A 24,447-nucleotide genomic window follows, 5' to 3' on the forward strand; every position below is an offset into this window, starting at 1 on the left:
TTCTTCAAAGTAGCTACCCTTTGCCTTGATGACAACTTTGCACACTCTTGGCATTATCTCAACCAGCTTCATGAGGTAGTCACCTGGAATGCATTTCAATTAACAGGTGTGCCTTGTTAAAAGTTAATTTGTGGAATTTCTTTCCTTCTTAATGCATTTGAGCCAATCAGTTCTGTTGTGACAAGGTAGGGTTGGTATACAGAAGATAGCCCTATTTGGTAAAATACCAAGTCCATATTATAGCAAGAACAGCTCAAATAAGCAAAGAGAAACGACAGTCCATCATTACTTTAAGAAATTAAGCTCAGTCAATCCGGAAAATTTCAAGAACTTTCTTCAAGTGCAATCGCAAAAACCATCAAGCGGTATGAGGAAACTGAATCTCACAAGGACCCCAACGGGAAAGGAAGACCCAGAGTTACCTCTGCTGCAGAGGATAAGTTCATTAGAGTTACCAGCCTCAGAAATTGCAGCCCAAATAAATGCTTCACTGAGGTCAAGTAACAGACACATCTCAACATCAACTGTTCAGAGGAGACTGGGCCAAGAAACACGAGCAATGGACATTAGACCGGTGGAAATCTGTCATTTGGTCTGATGATTCCAAATTTGAGATTTTTGTGTTTTTGGGAGACACAGAGTAGGTGAATGGATCTCCGCATGTGTGGTTCCCACCGTGAAGCATGGAGGAGGTGTGATGGTGTAGCGGTGGTTTGCTGGTGACACTGTCTGTTATTTATTTAGAATTAAAGGCACACTTAACCAGCATAGCTACCACAGCATTCTGCAGTGATACACCATCCCATCTGGTTTGCGCTTAGTGGGACAATCATTTTGTTTTTCTTTAGGACAATGACCCAAAACACACCTCCAGGCTGTGTAAGGGCTATTTGACCAAGAAGGAGAGTGATGGAGTGCTGCATCTGATGACCTGGCCCCCACAATCACCCGACCTCAACCCAATTGAGATGGTTTGGGATGAGTTGGACCGCAGAGTTAAGGAAAAGCAGCCAACAAGTGCTCCGCATATGTGGAAAAGGCTTCAAGACTGTTGGATAAGCATTCCTCATGAAGTTGGTTGATATAACGCCAAGAGTGTGCAAAGCTGTCATCAAGGCAAAGGGTGGCTACTTTGAAGAATCTAAATTCTAAAATATATTTTGATTTGTTTAACACTTTTTTTGGTTACTACATGATTCAAACTGTGTTATTTCATAGTTGTGATGTCTTCACTATTATTCTACAATGTAGAAAATAGTAAAAATAAAGAAAAACCCTTGAATGAGTAGGTGTGTCCAAACTTTTCACTGGTACTGTATATTGACAGTTTGGGCTGATGACAAGGTCCTTCAGATACCAGGTAACACAAAATAGTATTGCCTAAAAATGGCCTTAATGAGATGCACAGCCATTTTATCATCATGTTGACATCAACTTTCAGTTCTAAACATCTTGATTAAGCATTATGTCCTCTTCCTCTTGGCAAAATTCACAATATAGATTATGTATCTGATTATGGAGGAAGTGTCAATACAGTACATGGCTGACACATGGGGGTCTGTAAAAAATATTGACATTGAGCTGTTGCGTATGATCAGTGTACAGGGGTGACAAATGGCTTTGTAGTGTTTGCTGGGGTGGGGACCACGGGAACATACAGTGAGTGTACGATGTATAAAAAGTGACTAGCGTGTGAGGCATACCAAGTAGCCAGCATGGTTTCAACACTCTGTTGCACTCTAGTGGTTGGAAACTATATAACTAGTTTCTACATGCTGAACTTTAAAAAAAAACGAGTCGCTTAAACAACTATTTAGCAACAATTCAAGTCTTCCTTCATTTCCCTCAATGGTACCATGTAAGGTTTATTCTGAACTGTCACTGACTATGCTTTCCTTACTCGTTGATCTACATACATACACATATCAAAAGTACTTAGTCTAGTGTTCTCAGAGTTATGTCAAATCACAATAAACCTTGCTACTCTAGTGGCACAAATACATACAGTAACTAATACTGATGTTGCCTCAGTAGACATGCACTGACAATCATGTACAAACTCTTGCATGCATACATACACAAACACAGAAAATACACAGGTGTATAAAATAAACTCAAAGTAAAGCATCTGTACACAAGCACAAGGTCACAACTGACCTTTAAGGTGTGTGCTAGTGAGAGCGAAATTATTGTGAATGGCTGTTTTTGGCCTTGACAGATATTTCCTATAAATTCTTGTTTAATTGTAGCGCTTCATACAGAGATGCATAGACATTTGCTGTGTAAAATGTATTTTTAAGACCCCAAGCCAGTGCTTGCCTCTCTTACATGCTGTAAAAAGATCCAGGGTACTTCCTTGATTTCCACATTTATGAGACACATTCCAAAAATCCTAACTTCCCTACCCCATAAATACAAGTTTCCTCATCTTCTACCTGTATCCCTAAAGTTGTATGTTACTACTGTATCATAATGTAACATATTGCCATCTTTGTATTGTTTTTTGACTGGATATCAATTGAATCCAGGATGAAAAAGTTTGAGTGAAGTACTTCATATAATACTATGAACCTCTCTGTATGATGCAGCTGTCAACAAAAGGCAATATAACTTTTTTGCTTTATCAGCAATATAAACATCCATGGATGTTATGCTTTCATTTTTTTCTATGTAAATAAATAATATAACTGTCAAAGTTGCAATAAATATCACTTACTAAACTATAATGTATAATAATAGCTCTGTGAAATCCAACAGTATTAGTAGGCCTAAATGTGTCATGATATACTGTATCAGTTCACAGTGTGAGGCATTATCATGTTGAATCTAGTGTATACAATCCTACAACGATCTTACTACATCACTGCAAGCTATTTGTGGTTCGCTATTTGGGGTTTTACATTCAAAACAAAGCACACAGTGTTGCTGTGAAATAAGGCATCTTATTTACTGAAGAACCCTGCTACTCCACTCAGTCTGCATGTGTCTGTCGGCCGTAGCTCCAACCTCACTGGATTGAGGCCCTCTAGGAACTCAGTGGAATAGCAAAGGGTTTACATCAGAATTCTCTGATATAAAATATACATTAGAATTCATTTGTCAGTGAAATTAATAAATACAAACCTAACTAATATTTTGTCACGACTGACGGTCAATCTTGTCGCTATCATCTTCAGCTTGTGTTTTTCATCATTTACACTGGGATCAATGCCCCCTCTACAGGGCTCATTGCCAAGGCTTGAGCATAGATACGTAAGTACCTGCCCACCACCCCATAAGGCTGCAGATGGAGCATTTACACGTTGATGGCGTGAGCGTGCTTCTTGCACAGGGGCTTGTCCTTCTTGGAGTAGAAGGGCTGGCCCTCCAGGTTCACATGGCACACCTGTGGGAGACAAACAGAATTGTGAATCTCACAAATCAGCCATTTTTGGTACATTCCCAGAGATCTTAGTTATAACAGTTTTATACATCAGGAACATGTACAGCTGTGTAGTCATTCTTACCGCACAGACAAAGCAGGTATCGTGCCAGGTATGACCCAGTGCTTCAATGAACTTGTCTCCAGCTTCTACTGGGAAGTCACAGCCATGGCATTTGGTGCTGAAGAGTGAAATGTAATCTGAAAGAGAAAGGATAGACTGAAAACACTAGCAAATGGTGCAAATGGTAACAAAGTTACACGCATAAAAAATGTGTCTTTATGTGTATAATTCAAATGTAGTTCAGTTGCAGAAGCTGTTTTTCACAGAGTACATTATGGCAAAAATGTCAGCAGAAGCTGGTTTGGGCTCTAAAGGAAACATTTAACACCTGTGGCTTTTTGTTATGTGCCATTCCATTTACGTAAAGTACCTTTCTCGCAGTAAGGCTCCCCGTCCTCCATGTGGAATAGGCTGTTTCCGAAGGCCTTGCCACAGGCAGCACACACAAAGCAGGTGGTGTGCCATGTCTGCCGCAGAGCATGCATCACCTCCTGCACAGGGACAAAAGGTTATTGTCTGGGTGCATTTGTGGGTATATGCTGCATAGGCTAAACAAAGCGCCTTTGTGTGTTTTGTACATGTCTGTGTGTTTGTATCTGACATCTCACCCCCATGATCTTGGTGTTGCAGCGTGCACAGGTGGGGGCAAAGAACTCTCCGTAGCAGTTCTCACAGTACACTGCGTTCTGCTCCTCCACAAAGCTGCAGTCTGCCAGCGATGTGTGGCAGTAGTGACAGTTGAACTCTTCTGGGTGCCAGGAGCGACCCAAGGCCACCAGGAAGGGTCCCCTGTAACGACAGATAGCGAATGAGGACAAAGGTGGTGACAACAACCATTTCTGAAGCCAAACACTGTTTCTGTTTGAGTGGCTGTGTTTCCACTGACGGTGTATCGTTGTTGTTACCGGATCATGTTGTTGCAAGCGCCACAGAGGGGTGCTCTGCTGCTGTTGGCAGCAAAGCGCTCCGCCCTTTGGGCTACGCCCCGGGCAATGGGAGGGAAGGGGGCAGGGGCGGGGTTGTAGGGGGCGGGGCTGGGATTATAGGCAGGGCTTGGGGCAGAGGGAGGGGCGCGGGCGGAGCCAGGGTTTGGGATGTAGGCCGGTGCTGGTGGGGCACTCTGAGGTAGAGCAGGCACTTTCATGCTGGTGCTGGTGCTCTTGCTGGGGTCAAACTTGTTGGCAAAAGAGTTGTCCGTGATCCAGGGTGGCCTGCTGGAGGGGGGTTCAGGGGCGGCCGGGGCTGTGGTTGGGGTTGGAACAGGGGCTGGAGATATGACCCAAAGAGACACCCGGTTAGGTCAACACTATCCATACTTACCATATTATTAACACAAACAAACGGCCACACAGCGCCACCTGCTGTAACTACCTGGCACAATGCAGGCTGTGCTGACCACCTTGGGTGGAGGAGGGCCCACAGGGATCTGGATGGAGCTTTGCTGCATGGGAGGAGGCTGCTGCATGGGATGTCGCTGCATAGTTGGGGCCTGGTGCATGGGGGGCCCCTGGTACATGGGTGGTCCCTGCTGCATTGGAGGCCCTTGGTACATGGGAGGTCCCTGCTGCATAGCAGGCCCCTGGTACATGGAAGGTCCCTGCTGCATGGGAGGTCCCTTCTGCATACAAAGCCCCTGGTACATGGATTGCCCCTGGTACATGGGAGGGGCTTTTTGCATGGGGGGAGCCTGGCCATATAGGCTGCAGAAGGATAAAGAAGAAGCTGAGTGACATCATCACCACCTAGATTCAAACATATCAGTCGTATTACTTCAGAAGCTTTCTGAACTGTCATTGATATATTATATAAACTATCTAAATTGGGAAACTGTACTACAAGTACCAGTTACTCATAAGGATACTGTTAAAAGGATACTTCAGGATCTTGGCAATGAGGCCCTGTATCTACTTCCCCAGTCAGATGAACTCATGGATACCATCTGCATGTAGTTTGAAAGAAGTTGCTAACTAGCGCTAGCCCAATTGCTTACTAGCATTGGCTCGAAGTCATTGCGCTAGTTAGCATTGGTTCGCAAAACTACCTATAACTTCCTTCATATTGGATGCAGAGACATAAAAATCATATCCACAAGTTTATCTGACCCTGCCAAAATCCCGACATATCCCTTTAACACGAATATGCCTCACAATAAAACCTAGTATGCTGAACAGCCACCTATCTCCTTCCTGACTGTGTCCACATATGTTTTGGGTCTTACCTGGATCTCCTCCACTTCCCCAGACACGTTTAACGTAAAGGTTAGTGGGAGTTTAGTATAGCAGAGACCCACAGAGAGAGAGAGAAAGAAAGACAGCCTGGTATCAGAGAGACAGTGTTAGAACAGAGAACCTCGGTTATAGCAGTGAGAGAGATTCACAGAGCCGCCAACCGATTTCATTCGAGAGGAGAGAGAAACAGGTTGATACATTTGTAAGAAAGGGGAAGGTTAAATGAACACTGTCAAAGCATGATTATCATCCTTAGAGTTAAAAAATAGAGGGAGGGGAATAAGTGTGTGTTATTTCAAAGGTGAAGTTGACAATAAGGGAAGGAAGCACACTATCCAGATGTTCTATGAGCAGTGCCATGTGGATAAGGTTCCCCACAGAAGTACCTGGAGACTGAGGCAGACTGTTGCAGACTGTAGCTATAACGCAACAGAAAAGGTTCTGGGGTCAAACACAGTTTTTTGGATTAAGGCCAAGTACACCTATACCTGCAAGATGCAGTGCTGCCCAAGCCGTTTAATACCGATAATGGCATCCAGTTTTGAAATATTTAATTTGCCCACATTTGACCACATAGTCAGCAGTGTAGTTTGACCACATAGTCAGCAGTGTAGCTTTTGAAGAGGGCAGCACCCAATCAGCAGTCCCTTTGAGGTATAGGTGAACTTGGTTTCATAGTAATACCTTTGTGCGAGCACACATCCACACAAAGAAAAAATGTATGTCCTAGAGAGACAAATGAAACAGGTTCTGAAAATCCAAGATCCTAACACTGCCAAAGCAAATTAAAATGATGCACAGCTCTGCTCCTATATACCATATTTGTATTCATCACCATCAATCAAGGAAACCATATATGATACTGCACACACACATACGCTTACACGCACAAAACCACTCATATTCTACACTCTGCACACAACCACCACAACTGGCTCCATTGCAAAGGCCAACACGCCTTGCAACATTAGTTAACACATCCAATCCACATTAAAGAGAAATCAATGACATCATTATCAGGAATCTTTAAGGTGAGCCAGAGGACCCACTTCTCACAAACACACTAACATGCAGGTGAGATAAATTCACTTCAAACCAGTGGTGTAAAGTACTTGTGTAAAAATACTTAAAAGTTTCATGCCCTGATCTGTTTCACCTGTTCCTGTTATTGTCTCCACCCCCTCCAGGTGTCGCTTATTTTCCCCAGTGTATTTATCCCTGTGTTTCCTGTCTGTATGTGCCAGTTCATCTTGAATGTTTCCAAGTCAACCAGTGTTTTTCCCATTCTCCTGCTTTTTGCATTATCCTTTTTCGAGCCCCCCCCCCAGTTTTGACCCGTGGCTGTTTCTGGACTTTGTACACGCCTGCATGACCATTCTGCCTCCTGTGTCTGCATTTGGGTCTCACCTTGTGCCTTGATAAAAATACTACTCAAGTCGTTTTTTGGGGTATCTGTACTTTACTATTTTTATTTTTGACAACTTACTTTTACTTCACTACATTCCTAAAGAAAATAATGTACTTTTTACTCCATACATTTTCCTTGACACCAAAAAGTACTTGTTACATTTAAAATGCTGAGCAGGACAGGAAAATGGTCCTATTCATGCACTTATCAAGAGCTATCTGTAGATATAGGACTCGATATAGAACTCGTTCTACTGTGGATACAGATAATTTTGTACCCCGTTTCCTCCAGCATCTTCACAAGGACCTTTGCTGTTGTTCTGGGAATGATTTGCACTTTTCGCACCAAAGTACGTTCATCTCTAGGAGACAGAATGCGTCTCCTTCCTGAGCGGTATGATGGCTGCGTGGTCCCATGTTGTTATACTTGCGTACTATTGTTTGTACGGATGAACGTGGTACCTTCAGGCGTTTGGAAATTGCTCCCAAGGATGAACCAGACTTGTGGAGGTCTACAATTGTCTTTCTGAGGTCTTGGCGGATTTCTTTTGATTTTCCCATGATGTCAAGCAAAGAGGCCCTGAGTTTGAAGGTAGGCCTTGAAAAACAGCCACAGGTACACCTCCAATCAACTCAAATGATGTCAATTAGCCTATCAGAAGCTTCTAAAGCCATGACATAATTTCCTGGAATTTTCCAAGCTGTTTAAAGGCACAGTCAACTTAGTGTATGTAAACTTCTGACCCATTGGAATTGTGATACAGTGAATTATAAGCTAAATAATATGTCTGTAAACAATTGTTGGAAAAATTACTTGTGTCATGCACAAAGTAGATGTTCTAACCGACTTGCCAAAACTATAGTTTGTTAACAAGACATTTGTGGAGTGGTTGAAAAATTAGTTTTAATGACTCCAACCTAAGTGTATGTAAACTTCCGACTTCAACTGTAACTCTGAACTTATCCTCTGCAGCAGAGGTAACTCTGGGTCTTTCTTTCCTGTGGTGGTGCTTATGAGAGCCAGTTTCATCATAGCACTTGATGGTTTTTGCAACTGTGCTTGAAAAAACATTCAAAGTTCTTAATTTTCCACATTGAGTGACCTTTATGTCTTAAAGTAATGATGGACTGTCATTTCGCTTTGCTTATTTGAGCTGTTCTTGACATAATATGGACTTGGTCTTTTACTAAAATACTTTATTTTCTTCTTCTTTATACCACCCCTACCCAACTGATTGGCTCAAACGCATTAAGCAGGAAAGAAATTCCACAAATTAACTTTAACAAGGCACACCTGTTGATTGAAATGCATTCCAGGTGACTACCTCATGAAGCAGGTTGAGAGAATGCCAAGAGTGTGCAAAGCTGTCATCAAGGCAAAGGGTGGCTACTTTGAAGAATCTCAAATAACATTTATTTTGATTTGTTTAACACTTTTTTGGTTACTACATGATTCCATGTGTTATTTCGTAGTTTTCATGTCTTCACTATTATTCTACAATGTAGAAAATAGCAAAAATAAACTAAAACCCTTGAATGAGTAGGTGTGTCCAAACTTTTGACTGGTACTGTATGTTCAATTGCCTGTCAACATTCTATTTGTCCAATGTCAATATGTATGGCCTTTCTTGGTCCCCTAGACAGGACACAAAAAGTTTTCAACATTAGAAATCCTACTGACAAACTACCATTCGTCTGCTGTGAAGGCCAAAACATGGTGAGGGTTCAAAGAATGTGTATAAACACGGCTCTGAATGGTCCAAAAACCAAATCCAGAAGTCCAAGAAAGTAATCTGGGACACCCCCCATTGATGGTTCAAGGGAGTGATCTTGGGTATTTCACCAAGATGCAATATCTGTCCCATGTAATTATGTCCAAAATAAGTTATATGCTAACGCTAGCAAGCTGTTGCATATAGACTGATTTGCAGTTGATAGTTTGATCATCTAGATATCATATATTGGGGACTATCCAAATAAAGTGTGACCAAAATAAATCTTCACTTTCATTCTTGTAACACTATTTACACCCTGTATACTCTTACATCCACTATTTCAGCCTAAGAAAATAAAACTCTCCGAAGTCCAACTCAATCCATATTCCTCACAAACCTCTTCTCTGCCACCCATAAAATAGCAACTATGTACTAGCTTCTGCACTTCCTATCTCAACCAAATCCACACAGCCCGCCAGACACGTTGGTCTATTCGATACTGGGAGGGTGCCCTCTATCCCCTGACTGACATAAAGGTAGAAACTGGGACAGGGGGAGTGATTGAGTGACTGTACCTAGACGGTGTAGTCAGAGCAGACGAGATATGGGAGGATGCGTGCATCAGGTGGTAGTTTCCCCCAGAAGGTACTGCAGGGAAAGGAGCAGGAGAGGTGGGTCGTGCTTTGGGGGAACTAGGAAAGGGAATTATGGGAATTCTTTGTGTGACATAATGACTGTAATCACTTTGTGAATTCTCTCTAGATTTGACAGTACTGTCTACTTGCTATGGGGGGGGGGTGTATGGCAGTGATGACCAACCACAGAAGAAACAGCTTGCACAGGCCCAGGGCATATCTGTTGTGTTAAGGCTGGTCAAATAGAAAAACAGGATTAGGATGGACGGTTATGATGATGAGGGCGTTACGGGTTAAAGGATGATGGGTTTTGCAGACTCGCTCTGTATGACTACAGTTCTCCACTGCATTGAGGCTCTCTGTTCTCACACTGCTCACAGACATGGGAGGTCAGGTCTTCCCAGTGTCTCTCTCCTCACAGGTTCCACACAGTCCAGGTGATCACAACATCAGACTGTTTGACTTACCTTGGACACTGAATATGGACACTCTCCCTTGTGAATGTACTAAACCCAAAGCCCTAGCCACTTACACACATACTGCTCATGAAACCTTTTACCGGTTTAGCTGGAACATGAAAACAAAAACACACATTTCAATCTATGTTCAATCAATCACGAAACAGATGACAAAGGGGAAAACATCAGAACAAAACAGTCCCCCTCAACGAAGGTACACACACAAATATAGCTACACACCAAATAAAAGGAAGAGCACCCAGTTGGCGGAGGACAATAAAACCACAACAGGCAAATATTTTCAACCCACACAGAATTACCTCTCAGGGGTGGGTTCAGGGGCTACGGGGGCGGGCTCTGGAGACTGGTAAGCAGCAGTAGGCGAAGCTGCCTGATTGGGCGAAGCAGCGCTAGCAGGGAGAGCGACATGTGTCGGGCTGGTGGAAACTGGAGCATGCTCAACAGGGCTACTGCATAAGAGGTTATTAAATTGCATTGAGAGAAAACCATCAGCAGTCTGGGGCTGAAATCCATATGTAGGGCTGTGTGTATATGAACTAGAGGGTTAATGTCAGCACAAATAGACCTGTAAGGTTATATGGCCTCAATCACATGCAAAACCAAAAGCCTTGATATTGCTCAGTCCAAAGCAAGGATGTCCATCAGGGAACAAATGGAGAAAGAGTAGAAAATGAAATCAGTGACAATTATTCACAAGTCTTATCTTTCAATATCAGGATTTAGTGCCAGAGGTGAGGAAAAAACCCTCTGCAGAAAAAAAAAACTCACAATCTGCTCATAATAAGATAAAAACGGACATTTGAACTATCGATTTTGGGTGAGTCACTGGAGAAAGCACAGAGACTGGCAGGGGTGAGTGGGGTGATACCTGGTTGTATTTCACTCTTAATGGAAAGCTGCCTAGCTGCTACTGCAGGAATCGATTGAACATAATGGGGAATGATTAAATAACTGCGTCAAGACGAACGCTTCATCAAATATGTCCAGGGCAAGAGGGCACCACCTCACTATATGCTTGATATACACAGTCCTTACGTAATTAACACAGTGCATTACACATTGATTTGGAACTGTATAGTGTATCATACTAATATAATATAATCAGAGACAATATAAGGTTTAGGGAGAGTTTCAGACATAAAGTCTGCTGGGGAAAAGGATTAAACCGAGTATATACCAACAACAGCAAAAAGGAGAGAAAAATGAACACACTCAGTGAGCATGGCATAATCAATGAGTGTACGCTACAGAACATTTGTGAATTTACTTTTAAACATGAGTGAAAACGAACAGTGGAGGCTCCCCAGATCTTGACATTTAAACACAGCTGACTTTGACATGAGGCCAAAACATTGAGTGAATGACTGCGGGAGAAGGTGGGGTTGAGGACTGGAGAGAACGGAATGAATGCAATGCCCAGGGGGAGCTGCCCAGGCTGGTGGACAGAGAGGGTGGCAGGCATCTAGCAGCAACAGGCCTGGTGGTGGTAGACCGATGGCTGACCCCTACTCCCTTTCAGCACCCTGACCTCCTCTCCTGGACATCAATCTGACCAGGAAACGGTGGTCTCAGGCGGTCTTTTAACCCTTCATCACTTTCTGTGGTGAACTTTGGAGGTTAGCAGTGCTCCTAGGTTGTGGTGATAATGGGTCTGTCTATGGTGTGTCTCACAGCTAGATGTGTGGAGCGAGGAGTGGAGTGTTGGTGTGTCGACAAGGGAGGTGGGAGGATCAGCACAGATAGACAGGTGGTAGATGCTCTTGGTTTGAGTGACAGTTAACAGAGGAAGTGCATTTGAGGCTGGGTACAAGGACAGGACAGGCCACAGTCACACAGATACATACGCCACTATCTTCAATTACTTCTGAATCCAACCAATGAAACCTATTACTAGGATAAACTATTATAATCTAGAACACCTGATTTTAATTATTAGCTGGTTGATAAGCTTAATCAGGTTTGTTACAACAGGAGTTGGATTGAAAACCTACAGGAGGGGAGCTCTCTAGCAACTGGGTTGAAGAGCCCTGCTCTAGAGAGACCTCAACAAAGTAACTTTTAGTGGATGGGAGTGTAGGAAACCCCTCTCAATTGTGTTTCAACTGGCCATCCTTGGGTATAAGTTACATTAACTCATCTGGCATAGGTACAGACATCTAACTTCAATACTACTGGATCTCTATTTGAACGCAGACAGCCATGTACACAGACACAGACACACAGACAGATTTGCCTCACAACAAGGGGTTTACATAAATTAGCATTCTGTGCAGGTCATTAGGTACACACAGAGGACACTGGCCTTCAAAATACATTTACCCTCTTCGTGCAGGATTAATAGATTGCATTGGCTGAATTGCTGGGATGTATTTCCAGATGTTTCTGAGGGAATGGCTGTTTCAAGTTAGGGGCAGATTAAGGATAGTGTGCTTTGAAGGCTGAAGTCAAAATCTGGTGCCTCAGATTAACAACACAAGGGGAACTAGATAGAGGTAGAAAGAGGCCACACCTGACTGAGATGTTCAAAATAGAAGATTGCATACATGCACCACTCTTTCATCTGCCAATGATCTATAAACAGTTTGGAATTTTAAATACTTCATCTGTAAACTAAATGACGCCATTTCATTTCTCACTGTGGAAGGGAAAAACTTGAGGATAGTTCTAACTTGATAGTTTTAAAGAGTAACAAATGTATAGCGCCCCCCACTGGTAACATCTGCTTGGCACAACTGTCAACATAGGGAAATTGTGATCTCTCCCACTAAAGCAGCTGGGTTAGTAAGGCAGCTCCATGGGCAGGCAACCTGACACCTCGCCTACCATTTCACTCTGCTCTTCATTCTCTGGGAGAGAGAGACCACTCCGCGGTAGGTAGGCAAACACTGGCGTGTGTTTGCATAATACTGGTGAGGTGGGCAGGCAAGTGCAAGGGCAGGGGAGTCTTTAGCAAGGGGGAGAGAGAGACTGGTGCATGCTCTTACAGGCAATTAGGAGGATGAGAATTGAGATTACAGATAGTCAAGGCAGGGGCAACGGGTCTAGTACTAGGTGGTTTAGAGACAACAGGTATGTCATTTGACCATGTTCAGCTGTCTACTGTACATCAAAGCAGTAGTGAGCTTTAACCATGGAGGTTAGGATTCGTGGGAGGGGGTTGAGTGAGGGGGATGGATGGGTTACTGGAGAGCTGTCGTAGATGAGGAAGACACTGACAGACAGGCGATACAGGCAAGACTAAGACAAGGAAACACAATGATTCAGACACACAACATGAAGACAGACACAAACACATAGCTGTCCACAGGTACCCCTCACCTTCTGTGCCCTTTACCTGATTCTCAAACGGGACGTACAGTAGGTCTACATTAACTCTACCTTCTTGATTGCCAAAACTGTCATTAGACCCATGAATTAAACCTACAACATAACTTCTTATCGCCTACTGCCACAAGCTCCTCTATAATATTGGGACAACCAGTTGGGTCCTTGAGGCTTTTGAAAACATTATAATTTTCAAAAATAATCAATAAGAAAATAGGAAGTCACATGAGCCCTAGGTCCCTAAAATGAGCCCTAGGTCCCAAGAAGTCACAAACTGCAAAAACACAAATCCTGCCGGGAACTGAGCACACACACCAAATTACTTTCCACTAATTTGGAGTTGAGGTTGGGATGAGATAGCTATGGAGTGATGTGCTGAAATTTGATGCGAAGCAATGACGCCGGTCCTGATGTTTTGGAATGTCTGGTGTGTCAGTTCTAGAATCTGGGATGAAAAAAAAGAGGAGGGAGTGAGGGATAGGAGAATACTACAGAATACTGAATGGGACTGAAGTGGAGAATGAGATCTTGTATGTGGGGCGGAGACTGAGGCCTGAGTATGATAGAGGAGGAAGAGGAGGCGTGATGAAGGGCGAGAGGGGGTCAGCCACCCAGAGGCACTCCAGTGCAAACACACTGTCTACCCAGCATGCATTGCATGCAGGTGGAAATATCTCTGAGGGGAGGTGAAGAAGAAGGGGGAGGGGGAATGATGCCAAGGAGCATGTCCAGTCAGGGAAGAGGCAGTTAGCAGAGATTTCCAACAGTTACAAACGGCCAGTAATAATCCACTCATCAGCCCACAGCAGAGCTAAGTAACACCAGTTCCCCTATGTTACAACCAGACAAGCAGAGTTACCTTTCAAAGGGCTTTCAACACCTTCAAACATCGCCTCGCCGACTCTCACTACTCACATGTTTGACTTCCTGTTCTCCTTTCTTATGCAGGAGGACGGAACGAAACCCAACAGGGTGTTGTCTGACGGCTGTGCTTGAATCCTGATATGATAGCCCCTAACTTCAGCCACATCTCACCTCCTTATAGTAGCAGCTACAGAGACTCTTGCCTCACGGACAGACCATTGATGTAATACTGCTTCTACGTAATATCAAGAGGATCAACAATTGCTAACAATTGATGGCATGATTATACTAGAGCTAATGATGGTTGAGTTCAGTACAATAATTACACAGAAATGGCCCTGGGGAACGGACTAAATGGCATGTGTGGAGAAGAACAAAGCCCTGTTTTCTAAAAGGTGTACCAATGAAGCACGTCAGTTCATCCTTCTGCGAGTCATATGCTAATTAGCTTGGTTTATTTTGACAGTGTTTCTAAAGAACTTTTCGGGATAACATTGTACAATCGCTTTGAGATTGTATTTGTAATAGATATCTTACAAAACACTTGACATGATGCAATATACAGTAGGTTGGTATTATGTATGGAAAAGGTATTCCAAAGCCACCTGCTTTATATCAAATCTCTCCGTTTCTTTGTAGGTCAAGTTGTTTATATAACAGCTCGAATGCCAAAGTAATTGAAACACAAATGAGAGGACAGAGGAGCACAAGGCCTTTATAAGGAGCTTCTGTGAAAAAAATCCTTGACCAATTTGCTTAAATAGTGAATAGCACTGCCCTTGGTAGCTGATAAGAAAACAGCTATTCAAGCCTTTTCAATTACCAATGATGAAATTGAAAGATACCGTCAAAGAAAATGGATGAACTTCTCTCATTGAAGTCGAAAGCAAACTCATGGTCAATATGGAATCCAATCATTTTCCTTCTGATTGAAGTCATACTCGTAATCACGTGGCCATCTGGCCATGAGCCAGATAGGAACCTATCCTTTTCATATTTTTAAAGATCAGTGCATTGCACAATGCAGGCAGCACTCCTAATTATCCTTCATTTACTTTATGCCATTCATCCTCTCTGTGAAATTCTCAAATTCCTCACTTTCTCATAGGCTGCAAGGGTTTGCTGCTCTCCACACATTCCAATGAGTCAGAGCCCGGGGATCAGGAAACAAACACGCCATGTTTCATCTGTGAGTGATTCATCTTGAGATTCAATATGACATTTGCTGATATGGGGGAATTGTTTATCCTTAACTGCACCCTGAGATCTCGTTTAAGTTCTATTTAATGGTTCCTTGGTGAAATTGTTCCTGTGAATGTTTTAAAAACAACTGAAGTTTGTGGTGACTCATATGTATAATTGTTTGTCTCTAAGAGGGTGTTAGGTTGCTATGCTTTAAAGGTAGGCAACTATTTCCTCCATAACTTTCATTTAAAGCCTGTAAAAACTGCTACATCAAAACATAATCTCTTCTCTTTTCAGAGTAACAATCTGATATGAAAGCAACTAAAGGAAAATGTTTAATTTAGTGGTATTGTTTTTATTCATACTTATCACAATGTCAAACTCAAATAGTGATAATTTACAGTTGAAAGACAATACAACTTTCTTATACAGCTGCAATTACTTTAGAAAGCTAGCATCAACTTAAATAGCCAAAATAAGGGGAGAATATGACATTGGGCTAAAACCTTCATTACAACATGTGATCAACAAGTATTGAACAACCCTCTTTCCACTAACTCACATTCCAGTATCTTTAGCCTGACCTTCTCCTCACTCACAGTCCAACTGTTTTACCTGCTCTGCATTTCTCTGGTTGCTACAGTTACGTTCGGTCTGACACATATTTTAAACCAGGGCTTTTTCTGGCAGGTTAAGGATTTGAGCAGACAGGCCATTGTGCCAATTTTTCAATTTGGCAAAACGTGGACCTTTAAATTCTGTGTCAAACTTTTCCCTGTGGCATGAGGAAAGAGAGAAAGGAAAATGGGGGGAAGAGAGAAAAAGGAAGAAAAGGGGGGGATGAGAGACAGGTTAGGGACTGTGGCCTCCACTCTCCTGCCTGAGTCCTGTGAGGGTCAGAGTGCACTGGGGGCTCCCACATCCTCAACAAACACAAATCAACACAACCCCACTGGGTGGATCTATGATGTCCTGCACCATACTGTATCAGGGAATAAGCCCAGGCTTGAGAAATCCCTCATGAAGAAACAAAAAGTGATATTTCTGCTCTGTGTGTGTGGCAGCAACACGTTCCGTGGCATTTCAGCTGGAGGAGTCTAACAGACTGCTCATCATGAGGGCTATCCGTAATCCATGTGAGGGGCACTGCAGCGTCGATACACCTCATACTATTCTCACGGTTGGCTCAGCAGGACATGACTCACACTCTAACCTTCAAGTTCACCACAGAGAGTGGTGTGGAGCTGGGCCCTGTGGTAGGGCTGGGTGACTCAGTGACCCTTGACCACTAGCTAACAGCAGAAACTCTGCTCTGGGCTCATCTGGGGCAATGACCAACTACAGCCTTTTTGCTAGGCCACCGGTCGCTGCTGCTAGCTGCCTACCTTGATTTCCTCAGATGTTCCACGTCTGGGTCTTGCACTAAAGGGAGAGGGAGAGAGAGAGAAGAACCATCAGTAACTGAGTGTTTGGCAGGATAAGAGGGGTAGACTAAACTAAATTAAACAAGAATAGAATAGAAATAGAAAAGCAGCACTACTCACTGAACTCCGTTCCCGTGATGTGGGCGAGGAGGCGGAAGGACTTGGACTGCACCTGGGAGGAGCTGCGGGCCCAGTCATTCAACTCCATGTCCCTGTCTGCAGTCTTGATCACAGCCTGATAAACTGGGGAGGCACTGTCTACCTGAGCGTCTTTTACTGGGAGCGAACTGGAACCACAGAGAGAGAACTGGCTCGTCACACTGGCACTAATTCATGCCCACCATAGCCTGACAGCAATCAGGGCGATTAGGAAATGTGGGGTGTAATTCGGATTCTGATCCCAGTGTTAAAAACTGCAGTCTGGTGGGGATTTTTTTTATTATTGGGGTATGTCTGAGTGTATACATATAAAGTACTATAACTAACCTTTGTAGCCTACTTAGATGACTAAGGAGCATTTAGGAGAATTGGGAGAGGATCTATTTCAAAGGCTCCCTCTTCACTTTTAATTTGAGATGTAAAAAACAGGCTCGGTTTTGCATAAGGGGAGCTGCAAGAGAGGAGCTAAAAGCTGGACATTAAAAAGCAGCCTCCGCCAGCATCTGCTCACACAAACCTGTGATAAAATGGTAAAAAGCTGTCTAATAGTTTCCTATTTGCAGAAGCTTGCACGCAAAGCACTATGGCTACATAACGGACCCTGTGGCATCTTTTCTCAACAGCATATTTCAGAAATCTAATTTCATACAATAAAAACACACATACTGTACCTCTAGCAGGAGGAAAGAGCTCAGAACATTCAGTTTAGTGTCATTATTAACTAGTATAGTTCCTGGTATATGGCATAGCTAGTGCTGGTCAGTTGCACATTACTGATTGGGAGGTTCAGAGTATTGAGGCCAGCACTTAATGTGTTCATCCTCCGTTCATTTCCTTTTTATATCCATATAAATCATGCAGCTCTTTTCCAATACAAGAGATTACTGACCTGTGATAATGTCGCAGCTGACAATGAAACCTATTTTACAGAGAGCCTTGAAACATAAATAATCCCTGTGTAGCCAGCAGGGCAGTGGACTCCGTCTAAGAAACGGTTTGCTATACCAAGACAAAAATAATATTTTTTTAAAAATGCCAAAAGAACAAAATTATGATTCTGTGACCTGTTGAGCAATATCGGTTTGCAACACACTCTGCTTTTCTAAAAACTAAAATTTTGTTTGCCATGAAAACGTCTAATCCATGGCTGTTTTCCATGCATTTCAATCACAATACAATTTCAGCACAATTTTCCAACGGAATGAAAAATTGTTTGTTAGTAATCAGTCATTGATAAAGACCCACAATCCCTGAATATCAAAACACCATACTTAGTGATGTCCTCAACAAACAGCTGCTCTGCAATCGACTCCCGTCAAACTATGACGTCATCATTGCATTACGGTGCAGAGGCAACATCCGGCAATTCTAGACATCATTCCATCAACCCACAAACTACACCAATTGGTGGCATGTAGAAAATTGCCATGGGTAACAAAATCTCCATTCAGAGTGAGGATGTAGTGGGTTAGCAGTGAGGGGAACGGACGTAAGGAGGGAGGAGACAGCACACAGGCTGTGCTTCGTAGGTTGTCACAGAGCGGTCTACTTACGCCAAGGGGGAGCCGGCTGGGACTTCCTCTCTGTTCGGCAGGGAAGGGGTGGGGCGGGGCGAGGTGGGGCAATGGATGGATGGATGGAGAGGGGTGGGGGGGAAGCAGCATGGCATGGTGGGTGGGATGGATGGACAGTGCGGTGATTGGGTTTGTTGAGGAGGAACCGAGGAAGTGAAAGAGGGAGGATTAGATATGGGCCCCGTAGCGGAAGGCATAGAGTGAGACCCTCAGCTTTCGTTAAACTCACCAAGAGAAATGTCCCTTTTCTCCACATATAAACAAAACAATTTGTCTGGTTATCAATTTCTAAAGAAAGTTTTCTGTTTACATGAAGCATGTGTGTCTATATATTTACATACATTGATACAAATCAAGAGTTTACAGTCCCTTTCATTAAACTATAGATTTTGTACTGGGATGTTTGTACTGGGATCTTCAGGTATTTGAAAGGCAATTATGAGTGTGGGTGAGGGTATGTAAAAGGGTGGCAGGTAGCCTAGCGGTTAAGAGGGTTGGGCCAGTAACCTAAATGCCGCTGGTTCGAATCCCAGAGCAGACTTGGTGAAAAATATGCAGATGTGCCCTTGAGCAAGGCACTTAATCCTAGTTGCTCTGGATAAGAGCATCTGCTAAATCACTAAAATGCAAAAAGATCAGCGAAGGCTTGGTGACTAATGGTGATTGGGTGGCTTTATGCTTGAAGGTGAGCAGCATGAAGACATTCATAGAATGGATGGAATCTAACAAATACACTTGAATATTGCAACAGGTGACCTGCATTTGTAACAAGGAATATAGATCGGTTAGCTGATAACTTCACGAAAACTATGTGCGCACTTTCATGGGGCAGAAGTCAGCATATTGTTGTGATTCTGGATGGCCAGATAGCTACCCACAATGACAAGAAACTGCAATGTGGGGAATCGTAAGTGGCTCGTTTCAACTTGATCTTGATACCATATCTTGTTTTGAGGTGTTGACTGATTTCATGCCAATGCTAATATTGCAACAAAAAAAGAAAGAAATGTTTTTATTTATTATTATTATTATTATTATTATTATTTTTTTAAATCGGTAGCTAGCTAACCAACAACTGTAACAATGAATTTGAGAGACAACAAATGCTCATTGCGCAAATGTACAGTACCAGTCAAGAGTTTGGAGACACCTACTCATTCAAGTATTTTTCTTTATTTGTACTATTTTCTACATGGTAGAAGACATCAAAACTATGAAATAACACATATAGAATCATGTAGGAACCAAAAAATTGTTAAACAAATCAAAATAGATTTTATATTTGAGATTCTTCAAATAGCAACCCTTTGCCTTGATGACAGCTTTGCACACTCTTGGCATTATCTCAACCAGCTTCATGAGGTAGTCACCTGGAATGCATTAACAGGTTTACCTTGTTAAAAGTTAATTTGTGGAATTTCGTTCCTTCTTAATGTGTTTGAGCCAATCAGTTGTGTTGTGACAAGGTAGGGGTGGTTTACAGAAGACAGCCCTATTTGGTAAAAGACCAAGTCCATATTATGACAAGAACAGCTCAAATAAGGAAAGAGAAATGACAGTCCATCATTATTTTAAGACATGAAGGTCAATCAATGCAGAAAACTTCAAGAACCTTGAAGTTTAAGTGCAGTCGCAAAAACCATCAAGCGCTATGGCTCTCAAGAGGACCGCCACAGGAAAGGAAGACCCAGAGTTAATTCTGCTGTGTCTTTGTGAGACGCAGAGTAAGCGAACAGATTATCTCCGCATGTGTGGTTCCTACCGTGAAGCATGAAGGAGGAGGTGTGATGGTGCTTTGCTGGTGACACTGATTTATTTAGAATTCAAGGCACACTTACCCAGCATGGCTACCAAAGGATTCTGCAGTGATACACCATCCTATCTGGTTTGCACTTAGTAGGACTATCATTTGTTTTTCAACAGGACAATGACCCAACACACCTCCAGGCTGTGTAAGGGCTATTTGACCAAGAAGGAGAGTGATGGAGTGCCGCATCAGATGACCTGGCCTCCACAATCACCCCACCTCAACCCATTTTAGATGGTTTGGGATGAAATGGACTGCAGAGTGAAGGAAAAGCAGCCAACAAGGGCTCAGCATATGTGGGAACTCCTTCAATACTGTTGAAAAGCATTCCTCATGAAGCTGTTTGAGAGAATGCCAAGAGTGTGCAAAGCTGTCATCAAGGCAAAGGATGGCTACTTGAAAATGTATTTAGATTTGTTTAACACTTTTTTGGTTACTACATGATTCCATGTGTTATTTCATAGTTTTGATCTATTCACTATTATTCTACAATGTAGACAATTGTAAGAATAAATAAAAAACCCTTGAATGAGTAGGTGTGTCTAAACTTTTGACTGGTACTGTATATATTTTTTCAATAAACATAAATATACAGTTGAAGTCAGCAGTTTACATACACCTTAGCCAAATCCATTTAAACTCTGTTTTTCACAATTCCTGACATTTAATCCTAGTAAAAATTCCCTAGGTCAGTTAGGATCACCACTTTATTTTAAGAATGTGAAATGTCAGAATAATAGTAGAAAGAATTATTTATTTCAGCTTTTATTTCTTTCATCACATTCCCAGTGGGTCAGAAGTTAACATACCGAAAACTAATTGAGTGTATCATTGCCTTTAAATTGTTTAACTTAGGCTACCTGAAACGTTTGACCTTCCACAAGCTTCCCACAATAAGTTGGGTGAATTTTGGCCCATTCCTCCTAACAGAGCTTGTGTAACGGAGTCAGGTTTGTAGGCTTCCTTGCTCGCACACGCTTTTTCAGTTCTGCCCACAAATGTTCTATAGGATTGAGGTCAGGGCTTTGTGATGGTCACTCCAATACCTTGACTTTGTTGTCCTTAAGCCATTTTGCCACAACTTTGGAAGTATGCTTGGGGTCATTGTCCATTTGGAAGACCCATTTGCGACCAAGCATTAACTTCCTGACTGATGTCTTGAGATGTTGCTTCAAAATATACACAATTTTCCTTCCTCAAGATGCCATCTATTTTGTGCAGGGCACCAGTCCCTCCTGCAGCAAAGCACCCCCACAACATGATGCTGCCACCCCGTGCTTCACGGTTGGGATGGTGTTCTTCGGCTTGCAAGCCTCCCCCTTTTTCCTCCAAACATAACGATGGTCATTATGGCCAAACAGTTCTATTTTTGTTTCATCAGACCAGAGGACATTTCTCCAAAAAGTACGATCTTTGTCTCCATGTGCAGTTGCAAACCGTAGTGAGTGGCCTTTGAGGTTCTCGATATAGGACTCGTTTTACTGTGGATATAGATAATGTTGTACCCGTTTCCTCCAGCATCTTCACAAGGTCCTTTGCTGTTCTGGGATTGATTTGCACTTTTCGCACCAAAGTACGTTAATCTCTAGGAGACAGAATGCGTCTCAGAATCCTTCCTGAGCGGTATGACAGCTGCGTGGTCCCATGGTGTTTATACTTGCCTACTCTTGTTTGTACAGATGAACGTGGAACCTTCAGGCGTTTGGAAATTGCTCCCATGGATGAACCAGACTTGTGGAGGTCTACAATTTATTTATTTTTTGATTTTCCCATGATGTCAAGCAAAGAGGCACTGAGTTTGAAGGTAGGCCTTGAAATATATCCACAGGTACATCTCCAATTGACTCAAATGATGTCAATTATCCTATCAGAAGCTTCTAAAGCCATGACATAATTTTCTGGAATTTTCCAAGCTGTTTAAAGGCACAGTCAACTCAGTGTATGTAAACTTCTGACCCACTGGAATTGTAATACAGTGAATTATTGTCACGTTCCTGACCTATTTCTGTTAGTTTGTTGTATGTGTTAGTTGGTCAGGACGTGAGTTTTGGTGGGCATTCTATGTTTTCTGTTGCTATGTTGGTTTATGGGTTGCCTGGTATGGCTCTTAATTAGAGGCAGGTGTTTGGCGTTCCTCTAATTAAGAGTCATATTTAGGTAGGTTGTTTCACAGTGTTCGTTGTGGGTGGTAGTCTCCTGTGTCTGTGTTTGTCGCACCATACGGGACTGTTCGGTTTGTTTTGTTCATCGTCATTTTTATGTGTAGGTTATTTTCCCTGTTCGTGCGTTCTTCGTGTTTATGTGAGTTCGTCGTCCAGGTCTGTCTACACCGTTTGTTGTTTTGTTAGTTTATTAGTCAAGTTCGTGTTTTCGTGTTTTCTTTAATAAATCATGTCTTCAAACTCCGCTGCATTTTGGTTCAATCCCTGCTCCTCCTCTTCGGATGAAGAGGAGGAGGAAAACCGTTACAATTATAAGTGAAATAATCTGTCTGTAAACAATTGTTGGAAAAATTAATTGTGTCATGCAAAAAATAGATGTCCTAACCGACTTGCCAAAACTTTGTTAACAAGAAATGTGTGGAGTGGTTGAAAAACGAGTTTTAATGACTCCAACCTAAGTGTTTGTAAACTACCGACTTCAACTGTAGCTTACATGTCAAGAATCTAAGCCAACCCTGTCTGTTTTGCCCCATATTTGCGCACGTGTCGGTTTTGTTGCTAAACAACCAAACCGTCTATGCCTTTGTAAAAAAGAAAAATACAAATCTACATCTGTGCCTTAGAGCACCAAACCAAACCCCTCCAGGCAATACAAATAGTAACACACCACACACACCACCCTTAAACAAACAGATCTCACTGCTACCTACTTGAAACAATCCGAGTTGTATGTTCCTTCTTGACACATACAAAATACACTTCGGATATACAGTCCTGTAGAAATATTTTAAAGGATGGTAACAATCCTAGATCACCAGGCCCCGAAAAGACATCCTTATGAAGTAAGTCCGCGGCTTTAGCTTCTCCAGCACAGCGTGGCTACACTACACTGCAGTGCTAAGCTAGTTCAGCACAGCCAAGGAGAGGAAAGGAAGAGTACTACTTAGGTCATGCAGGTTGGGGTAAAGGTAGAAACAGAAGGAACGTGAGGGAAGGAGTGCAGAGGAAGGGAGGGTCTTACCCGGCCTCGTGGCCCTTGGACTGTCCAGCGATGGCGTCCATGATGGCATCCTGGGAGTACATGCTAATGGGGGTGTTGTACTGGGCATGGATTATGGTGGCCTTGCCCCCAGGACCCTTCACCTCGATGGGCTTGTGGGTGGACAGGGCAGAGTCCTTCAGCGCAATGGGGTTGAAGTTGGGCACATACTCGTTGCTGTCGTGGAGCGGTAGAGGGTTGGAGGAAGTTAGCAGGATAGTGATGATTAGGGTGAAGAGGAAAAGAAGTAAAGAGGGAAAAGTGAAAAGTGAAAGAAAGTGAGGGTGGCAGTGGAAGGAGAAATGGTGTGAGATGTTAAGTGAAACAGTGTAATAGCCTGTTAGCAGATCAGTTTGTGCTCTAGCCAACTCCTCTGTTGTGTATAATGCCATGCGGAACATCAACATGTATGGCACACAGCAACGGGTGGCACAACAAAGGAGTTGGCTAACGCACAAAAGGGGACAATTAAGACTGGGGAAATTCACGACTTTTCTATGCACTTCTCAGTACTTGGTATACAGCCTTACCTTATTCACCTACGTAACGTGCTCTGCAGGTGTGGCCACGTTGCGCGCTCTGAATTAATTTAATTCAACCTCTGACCCCCCCCCCCCCCTCAAAGTCAGAATATGCGTAGAGAGAAAAGTGCATAAAAAGGGAATTAAGTTCCATTTACTCATGCTTATCTCGGGTCAGAATTCCCCCCATAGGGAGCTGCTACTACAACAGTGTGGGGTTTTGAAGAGAAAGGCGGATAAAGAGCCATCGAGGAGCTGTATGTTACACAGCAAACATGCTCTGTATATCCCCCAGTAGAGCAGGCACAGCACAGCTTACATATCTGCACACACACACACACACACTCAGGTTTCCCTCCAGATACAGGTCAGCTCTCCCAGGTATGTGGGAGCCTACAGGCTCACATGATGTTCTACAACTGGCCCACAAGTAAACTGA

At 42.9% G+C, this 24,447-nt stretch overlaps 1 protein-coding gene across 1 annotated transcript in view; it reads right to left on the minus strand.

The window, feature by feature from the left end:
* Positions 1 to 1,847: 1,847 nt before the first annotated feature.
* LOC129835927 (PDZ and LIM domain protein 7-like) overlaps positions 1,848 to 24,447 on the minus strand; it is a 74,113-nt gene continuing 51,513 nt past the window's right edge. The window contains exons 6-18 of the mRNA XM_055901627.1: positions 23,470 to 23,664; positions 16,867 to 17,033; positions 16,708 to 16,744; positions 15,995 to 16,097; positions 13,133 to 13,186; positions 11,282 to 11,384; positions 6,100 to 6,154; positions 4,857 to 5,185; positions 4,391 to 4,751; positions 4,094 to 4,274; positions 3,856 to 3,976; positions 3,507 to 3,622; positions 1,848 to 3,385 (exon numbers count right to left, since the gene is read on the minus strand). Coding sequence (XP_055757602.1) covers positions 3,296 to 3,385; positions 3,507 to 3,622; positions 3,856 to 3,976; positions 4,094 to 4,274; positions 4,391 to 4,751; positions 4,857 to 5,185; positions 6,100 to 6,154; positions 11,282 to 11,384; positions 13,133 to 13,186; positions 15,995 to 16,097; positions 16,708 to 16,744; positions 16,867 to 17,033; positions 23,470 to 23,664 — 1,912 coding nt within the window. The 3' untranslated portion in view covers positions 1,848 to 3,295. The remainder of the gene's footprint in view (positions 3,386 to 3,506; positions 3,623 to 3,855; positions 3,977 to 4,093; positions 4,275 to 4,390; positions 4,752 to 4,856; positions 5,186 to 6,099; positions 6,155 to 11,281; positions 11,385 to 13,132; positions 13,187 to 15,994; positions 16,098 to 16,707; positions 16,745 to 16,866; positions 17,034 to 23,469; positions 23,665 to 24,447) is intronic.

Source organism: Salvelinus fontinalis, chromosome 37 (genome assembly GCF_029448725.1).
Source record: "Salvelinus fontinalis isolate EN_2023a chromosome 37, ASM2944872v1, whole genome shotgun sequence".
NCBI lineage: Eukaryota > Metazoa > Chordata > Actinopteri > Salmoniformes > Salmonidae > Salvelinus > Salvelinus fontinalis.